This window comes from Ipomoea nil, unplaced genomic scaffold (genome assembly GCF_001879475.1).
Source record: "Ipomoea nil cultivar Tokyo-kokei standard unplaced genomic scaffold, Asagao_1.1 scaffold1708, whole genome shotgun sequence".
In the NCBI taxonomy this organism is placed as follows: domain Eukaryota; kingdom Viridiplantae; phylum Streptophyta; class Magnoliopsida; order Solanales; family Convolvulaceae; genus Ipomoea; species Ipomoea nil.
The window spans coordinates 245,024-254,131 of NW_017618136.1; the positions used below are offsets into that span (position 1 = coordinate 245,024).

The 9,108-nt window shown below is 36.4% G+C and overlaps 2 protein-coding genes across 2 annotated transcripts; one reads left to right on the plus strand and one right to left on the minus strand.

The window, feature by feature from the left end:
• The first annotated feature begins 364 nt into the window (after positions 1-364).
• Positions 365-2,400, plus strand: LOC109191649 (protein FAF-like, chloroplastic). The gene has a single exon (XM_019342268.1). It carries the CDS (start codon positions 557-559, stop codon positions 1,985-1,987), a length of 1,431 nt encoding a protein of 476 aa, XP_019197813.1. The 5' UTR covers positions 365-556; the 3' UTR covers positions 1,988-2,400.
• A 2,110-nt stretch (positions 2,401-4,510) lies between these two features.
• Positions 4,511-7,612, minus strand: LOC109191610 (probable 18S rRNA (guanine-N(7))-methyltransferase). Its single transcript, XM_019342217.1, has 9 exons — positions 7,376-7,612; positions 7,214-7,289; positions 6,579-6,662; positions 6,423-6,478; positions 6,034-6,090; positions 5,596-5,645; positions 5,347-5,499; positions 5,047-5,185; positions 4,511-4,874 (listed from the first exon to the last, which is right to left on the minus strand). The coding sequence occupies exons 1-9, from the start codon at positions 7,475-7,477 to the stop codon at positions 4,710-4,712; spliced, it is 882 nt and encodes a 293-aa protein (XP_019197762.1). The 5' UTR covers positions 7,478-7,612; the 3' UTR covers positions 4,511-4,709.
• Positions 7,613-9,108: the final 1,496 nt, after the last annotated feature.

Sequence of the window (9,108 nt, forward strand, 5' to 3'; positions counted from 1 at the left end):
TAAAATTATCGATTCATTAAACTAAACATGCATGACTGATTTGGTTCGGGAATAACTCGCCGACCAACAATTAAGCCTTACGACCAATCTAACGGCTTTCCTGACCTCAAATGTGGTTTGGAACTCACGAGCTCATCCCTAAAGGTGATCAGAAATTGACAACGGAGATGATTAAGACGTTTACCAAGTAAGATTGCGATATATTTAGATTATAGTCGACCAATTGCTACTGAAAGGTGCACTCTGGACCGACATGTAGTAAAACTTTATCTATATTCTCTTTGCAATAAATTAAAGTAAATTGAGGTGGGGTCCAATGGACATGTTCCTAAGGCTCCAAGAGGACTACAAATACCCCCACACTCCTCTCTTACAATTGCCATCAAACCAACACAAACCACAGCAACAACAACATATTAAAACACAAAACCTCAAAAACACATTCTTATAATCTGCAAATCTTACTCTCTTGCAACCAACCTGCATCCATTCCAATTTGGATGCTCTTGTTTGCTTGAGGTATATATAACTCTTATTTAATTTCTTGCTAGCTTTGATGAATATGTCTTCTTCTAATACTAGTGTGATCAAGAGCTTGAAGGTGGTGGAGGAGGAGGTGGCAGCGCCACCAACGACGCCGCCGCCGCTCCCGCCGACGAAGAAGAGCGTCGGGGGTGGCGGGAAGCAAGGGATAATCGCCATTCTTGGATCGGATTCTGAGAGGAGTAAAGCGGCGGGTTCCATTAGAAGAACTCTCTCGGCTGATATGTCATCCAAGAAATGGCTTTCCCAGAATGGGTTTGCTTCTCCTCCGGCCATGAAGAAGACCGCTTCTTCCGACGAGCTCGCGGCGGCGCCGGAGGAGGAGGAGGAGGAGGAGGAGGATGAAGAAGATGAAATTAAAAGGAGATCATTGGATGTTTGGAGCTCGATTCTACAGTCCCATAGAACAGTGGACTCGTCGTCTCAGCTCCCTCCTTCGTATGTCCACCCTCTCGTTAAAAAATCGGCCAATTCTCTCACCGGAAAAAGCCTCGAAATTTGCACGGAGAGTCTCGGCTCTGAGACCGGCTCCGACTGCTTCTCCTCATACCCTTCTTCCGAGTCCGGCGACTCCGCCGACGAAGAAAAAGACGACCACCAATCCCCGCCAGAGCACGAGCTTATTTTCCCACCATTTCCGGAAGAATTCCCAGCTGTGAAGCACAGTTACAGCAAGAAATCGCCGCCGCGATCCTTCCCTCCGCCGCTTCCCTCTCTCGTAAGAGGCGACGATAAGCCTGCCGTCCGCATGCACTCCCGCCGCCACCACGGCCGGCTGATCCTCGAAGCGGTTTCCGTCCCGGCTCAAAACTGCTTCCGCGCTGAGCGACAAGACGGGCGGCTAATCCTCACCTTTGCAAATAATCCGCCCCAGGAAGAAACAGAGGGCTGGGATGCAGACAAGGTGCTCGACGAAATGCCAGACAGTGAAGATAACAATCTCACCATTGATGGCTACGATGAAGAAGAAGAGGAAACGGAAAATGAAATGGAAATCATGATCGGAAAAAGCTCAAAATTACTCATAAATGTCAACAGCTTAATAACTCTAAACAACAACAAAAACAAGCTCAACAGGCCAGCATTCGTAGAGGAGATTGAAGATGATCAAACAACACCACTCCAACTATTCCAGGCGGCGGCGGCGGCGGCGCCCACCGCCGCCTCCTTCAACCCCTACGATTTCTTCTGGAAAAAGAAGCCAACCACCATAGCCACCTTGGTCCACATTCCCAGCATCACAGATCAACAATACCGCAACAAAGTTGTCACAAAATGCCCAAAAACATCAGCCTGTGAAGGGAAAGATCACAGCTTGGTATTGATCACAGGAAGACACCACTCAAACAACAACAAACTCATTCTTCCCATGAAGAACAGGGGCTGCAAAGAACCTAGGATGTCTCTTCTCTTCTGGGATTCTTACTGCATTGCAACATCCTAAACAACACTCAATTCAACAATCCCATTAATCCAACACTAATATTATTAGTTAATTTCCAATCCAATCCAATATATATAAAAGTATATATATGTATGTATTTTCCTCCCTGTGGTGATCGGTAGTTTTTCCTCTTGATAAAAGAGTCTGGGTAGGCAAATAAACCCCCAGGGAGAGAATGATTTCAGGGAAGAAGAAAATGAAATCTTATATTGAGGTCAAATATGCACATGATGATGATGATCTTGATGATAAGAAATTTTCTTGATTTTATGATTTTGAAAGTGATGATTATGTAAGTAGGTAGGCAGACCACATCCCATGCATTATGAGGCAGCTTGACTATAGCTAGGTGAAGGATGATGTACTTCTTGTCTCAGCATTACAATGGGAATGCATGCTCAACTTTATGTCTCTAGCTCTCTCTCTCTTCCCCACAAAATTGAAATTTTCTTGCTCGAGGGCCTGATAAGACAGTGAAAGATAAATTACTATTACTCAAAAGTCAACTAGGAGTCCAATATATTGGGTGTAACTTACATAATACGACTGTTCGGGTTTAGTAATGTATACTCTTATTCACAATTTATCACTCAGGAGAAACTGACTGAGGTGCCCATACAATTTTTTATTTTTATTTTTTTGGTTGGGGAGGGGGTGTTAAAAACAACCAATGGGGTTTTGGATATTATGGGTCATGTCTTGATCCTGTGTGGTGTTGTTTTTGGGAACATCATGATCCATGGTTGATGTGCTGAGTTAAATTCTTGGTGGAATCAAGGTTTGATGACTGTCCCTCCTTGGCTGCTATGGGGTTTTTTACTTTTTTTTTCCTCCCATATATTTATAATAATTACTGTTATAACGAATTTTTCTCATAATCACATAAAAAGTACGAAGTATATTATAAGTTAAGTTAAAAATATTTCATATTCCTATCAGAGATAACTGTGACATACTCGAATTTGAGATCTCTTAAAAGTTAATAACTACTCAATTACACTTTAATTTTGGTGATTTTTTTTTTCCAGATTTAATCTTTTACTAAAAACGTAACCTTCCATGGCATATCCTCTATATATGATACAAAATGATCGTCAATTCTATTCAACCATGAAGATAAGAAGATGGATTTGAATGCAATAGTAAAAACACGCAAAAACTACTACAACTGTAAACTCAATCAAAAAGTATACGACATAGAATTAACGCTTAAGGTTAAAATGCGGTTAGCGAATCAGTGATTGTTATATTAACTCAAATTTCTCATATAAAATCTCATGTTTATGTCATTAGGTTATAAGGTTCTTGGCATTTTTGCTTTTATTTTTAAAAAAAAATTACAAGAAAAAATCAACGGTGATTGAGGCAGATACTGTCTACTGAAGAAGATTTGGATAAATAGAGATTGTTTTGGATTCGAAAATTCAGATGCTGAAAATGATAGAGAAGAAATATTCGAATATGGAGAAGAGGATATGATGAAGATGGTACGGATAGCCAAAATTTTAAATAAATAAATAAATTCTGAAAATGATAATAGAAATATTCGAATATGGAGAAGATGGTACGGATAGCAAAAATCATGAAGAATTTAGAATTTAGTAATAATATTATCTTCTTCTTTTTTTTGAAAGGGTAATACTATTATCTTTCTTTCACTTTTAATTATTATTATTTTTTACTTTTTTTAATTATATTCATAATTTTATTAACGAAATATAGACATAGCGAACGATAGCTTCAACTAAATATTCATATTTTTTACTATTTTGTTGAATTGTTGATATAATATTCATATGGTGTGGACCATAATCCACATAATTGTATAGACCATAAATGTAATATACATTTTTAGTACATTAGAAGTACATTATTTTTGTACTAAATATACATTATTTTATAATATATAAAAAATTATATACTTTTAAATAATGTACTTTTAATATATTAAAAATATAATTTTATTTTTGGTTCACACAAATATGTGAACCCTGGTCCATTGAATAATGATTGTTTCTCAAACGAAAAGGCTCCCAGTACCCAGAATCCTCATTAAACCCAGCCAACGTGCCTTCACTGGTGATCATCCACCGGCACTTCACCCGGCACCGCCGGTGATCCCGGTCGTAGTCATACGCGTCGAACCAGTAACAGCTCTTGGCATATGCGCCACCGCCCCATTCGTCGTCGTTCCATTCGACGTCGCAATGGAACAACGTAGTTCCCCAGATGTTGGTACGAAAGCTCCAGGTGATCTCGGCGTTGTCGTTCAAGGTTGAGTACCCAAGGTCGTCGTCCTTGGACCGGCAGTGCACGGACAGCGCTCTGCCGGACCCGAGGCGGTTCGTCAACCGGACCACCACCCGGTGAGGCCTAAGGAAGTGCAGCCCTATTGCATGGTTGCATGGACCAACAAGAGAGCAGAGGAACAATATGACAGTGAAGAGTTTCATCCTTTGTGATATGATATGATGGCAGAAGGATAAAAAAGGAGAAAAATATATAAAGCTTCTTAGCTACTTCTTGAATCAAGAATGCTAGGTACTTGAAATAAAGATGATGATCAACTGACTGTCACAAAATTTCATCCTATAACTCAAAATTGTAACCTACTCGCGACAAATTCATGTATAGCTTAGCCACACAGCAAACTTGGCATAAAAGGCATAGATATAGCACAAGAATGAAAAAAGCGTACTCTCCTTGAGCTTTGGAAAGGGGGTCAAAACCGATCCTTTCGTTTTCGTGCTGTGTACTTGGTGTCGTTGGGAACTTCTTTCCCTTTCTTCCTCATCTGGTCTTTCTTCTTCATAACCCACGCTCTTCCTTTGCCTTTCTTGTTTACCTTCTGCTTTTTCCTCGGTCTATGCCGGTCTGATACACAAACCTGCAAGGCATTGATTGTGAAAAGCATTGTTATACAGGAATAATAAGAGAGGAAAACAGCTCGAGGCAGGTAATATTAAAGAAAATGTCGAGACTTCAGACTATGCAAGATATAGAATGATTTGCAGCTTTTACAGATCTTTAAATTGAGAAGAGATTTAGAATGGACTTACAGTTTGGTTTTCTTCATCTTCGCTACTATCATCATCACTAGAATAACACTCCCCGTCCTCGCCCTTTCCTTTGGGAGTGGCACTGCTGAGAGACGGTGGACCACAAGTGAGCACCAAGTACTCTTTCCTCTTTTTCGTACTGGAAAAAAATAAAATAAAATCAATTCATGTCAGATATCAACTTGCTATCTCTACACTTGTTTAATAGTAATAACGATCAACTCCCCGAGGATTTATCTAAAAGAATAAATAGTTTCCTTAATAGGAATCAAATTTTTCATGAAAGAGCCTCTTATTTACCTGTGTGGGAAGTCGATAACTATACCGCCTGCAAATCCAGCTCGCATAGCAAAACCCAGAATCAACTCTCGTTGAGCAAGATTTTCAGGATACACTTGAAATACTGCTCTTGCTCCCCTCGCCAAACTTCTATACAATGTCCCAAAGAAAGCCCTACAAGGTAATTGTGACAAAATCTCAAACTTGTTCAAAGTACCATAGATTCATGTTTCGTGTGAAGGCCAGCATAAGACACAAAACAAGACTTACTTCAATCTTATCCGGGGTTCATGAGATGATTTGTCAGCGTTGCACAACCACTGTTTGGCCAATTATATATCAAAGTGAGCATTGGAACAAATAATATACTGTCTTGATCAAAAGTTATTCAGTTGTCATACAAATTGCAGCTTATATGGTTTATTCAAGCACTAATAGGATATATTAATTTCTTATACTGAAATATATTTATATACAGAGTATTTGTCAAACTATTTTGAGTGCCAAAAAATGAAAAATATGTAAATATACAGAGGTCACTCCAAGGTATCAAAATGTTTTCAGTAGAACCTTCAAGGTGCCTTTCATAAACTTACCTTGATTTATTAACAAAAGATAAAGAAGAAAATGTTGGAATCCCTCTAAAATATATGAGATTGAATTAACTATCAACGAAAGATAATTCAGTGTATTAAAAAATGAACAAACCTGTATAGATGAAATGCCAATTGCCCCATCAACAACTCCAGGTCGAAGTCCTAAACCCTATAACAGGCAATGAAATATTTCACATAAGAATAAAACTCTATCGAAGGTCAATAAAATACTAAAATAAAATGTCACTAGTTATGATAGCCCTGTGAACGAATAGAGAATAAAGAATTTGCAAATTGGCTGCCAACTCTTCACATTTCACCCCTTTTTTTTTTGTTTTGAAAAACCATAAAGCCAAGTGATGCAATGGAGGTAACAATCTTACAGGTTATTGTTTAGGATAAATAAAATTTTACATACAACAAGGAACAATAAAAATTTAAAATCTATTGCAATGAATTAATTACCGAGCCTATACAAGTTAAGGGGACATTGATGCCTACCTGACCCATGTCACCAAGTATTAAATCACCCTCGACTTCACGCTCCACTGCAATATCTGCAGAACAGAAAGCCAAATGTTTAACAATACAAGAAAAGTGAATACAGAAGAATTTGGAATCTCTTATAATTTCATACAATTTTCAAAAATTACTTACCAAGCATTGATTCAGATATATCCCAACCAATCCACTGGTGTCCAGCCTCAGTTATAGTCTCCCCACTTAGACCTGACCCACAGCCTTAAAAGACAAAAGAAATCACCATCTTCTAATGAGCTTGAAAAAAGGAAATAAAGACCTCAAATTCAATGAATAAGCATATTATAAAACAAAATCAAAGAGTTTATTTGGCAGGCCACTATAATATCCCAGCAAACACTTCATGCCAAGGCATACAAAATGCTTTAGAGAACACTGAACCAGTAAGATATATGCAAATGAACCTGAGAGTTACAGGTATAGGTGTTCCAGTTTTACATAACGGATTGAAAAAAAAAAAAAAAAAAAAAAAAACTTAAATGTCTTAAAGGGGAACCAGTAGTTTACTCCACCAAGAGCTCTCAAAGTAAAAGATTGCTAAATTAAGTATTGCACTTGTTTAGATAATCAACAAAACTACTTCCAAAGAGTTAGCTTGAATTAGAGTTGTACGACAATGCCTCAAAGTGCAATATACTTAAAAGTTCTTATTTTGCTTAGCATAACAATCTACTTTCAATGAGCAATTGATTCCATGAATGATCATAAAACAACAACCAGCCAGAAAATCGAGACATTTATGTAAATCATACCTATATCGAGAAGCAGTCTGGGGACTCCATCGTCCGGCAGAGCAAGAAGCTCCAATGCTCTCTCAGAAAGTTTCGCCTAATATTTTGATAACAAAATAAAATAAATTAAACGAAAAACATGCATATATTACATATACAAATAACGGCGATGAGAATCAGAACCTGAATTTCGACGATACGCGAAGAAGAAGTGTACTTGCGAGCTTCCTCGTCGTTGTAGAATATCTCCGGCGGCGCTTGCAGCTCCGGTCTAGAAGATGCCATTTTCTTTCACCGTCGACGTGACCACGCTCCGCAAGATTCAGGAAAACGCGGCAAGAGGGATGGATGAGAGCGGCGGCGTTTAGCAGCAAGCCTAGCTCAGGAAACAAAAAGAATGCCCTAAGTTAATATGGAAAAATATAGGGGCAAAAGTAAATATATCAACAACATACGAGTATTTATTTACTCCGTATTTATTTATTTTTTGAAACATACGAGTATTTATTTATTTATTTATTTATTTTTGAAACAACATAGTATTTATGTAATTAGTAATTGTCCCGTGCGATGCACGAACTATTATTAATTTAACAAATTTATCAATTCAATTTTTTACATTATCTGAATTAGCAAAGAAAGTAATGGTTGTGAAAACAGAAAAACGTATTCGAGTTCTTGAGCTCATAATTAATTTGATTAAAAATGTAAGTATAACTATACAATATTTTATTTACTAGGACTATGTGGTCCAATGGTATCCGAGTTAGATTTTCATTTGGAAGGTTGTGAGTTCGAGTCTTAATGGGGGTGTTATTAGCTCTTTATGCTTTAGTAAGTTGATAAAGTATATGAACAGATGCTACATTGTAATAGAGCTAGTAACATTCAAAAAAATACAATGTTTTATTTAATATTTTAAAAGTTTAATTATGTTATTATTATGTTGATTTTAAAGTTTATTGTTACTTGTATTATTATTTGAATTTGATTTTTTTTAAAAGGAATTTGAATTTGAAATAACTACTTTAATTATATAACTAATGTATATTTAAATAAAACTTGTAAATAAAATATCAGACGATATTTGTCGAAAATCTCAACCAAAAGTTTAATTATTCATTTAAAAATATAATTTATGTAAAAACTATATTTATTTTATATATAGTTTATCCTCTTTATATTTGTGGAGTCAAATTAATTATAATTGAGGTTTAAATGACACACAAATTATATTAAATATAAAACTTTACTAATAAATTTGAACACAATAAACTTTTTTCCATACTTCATTATGCTTTAATATATATATATATATATATATATATATATATATATATATATATATATATATATAGAGAGAGAGAGAGAGAGAGAGAGAGATAGAGATAGAGCTATAATAATAAAATATAATTTATAAAATATAAATACACATAATAACTTCAACAAAAAAATATGTATAAATACATATACCCACACAATTAATGCATTCATTAATCTTGTTTCTATCAAAATGCATTGCACTTTGGATGAAAATTTTGTGGCTAAATTCGGCTTTATTATATATCAAGAGATATGAAAAATGGTTAAATAAACATATTTTATTTTTGTGCAATAAAACTTAAAAACAGATTAATAACCTATGATAGCAGGTCATTAGAGTTTCGACATCTTTTCCAATCAAAGATCGACCGCGAACGATTGGCGTCGTTTGTCGGTCGCCTTCTCCATCAACTAGACCAGAACGTTGCCTTCCCGAAGGAGGCGACCAGTTCTTGTTTGGTCGATAGAGAAGGCGACCGGCACCGGTTGCTGGTGGTCGATCTTTGGTCGAAAAAGATATCAAAACCGTAGTGACATGCTACCATTGGTTACTAATTTATTTTTGAGCTTCATTACACTAAAATAAAATCTTA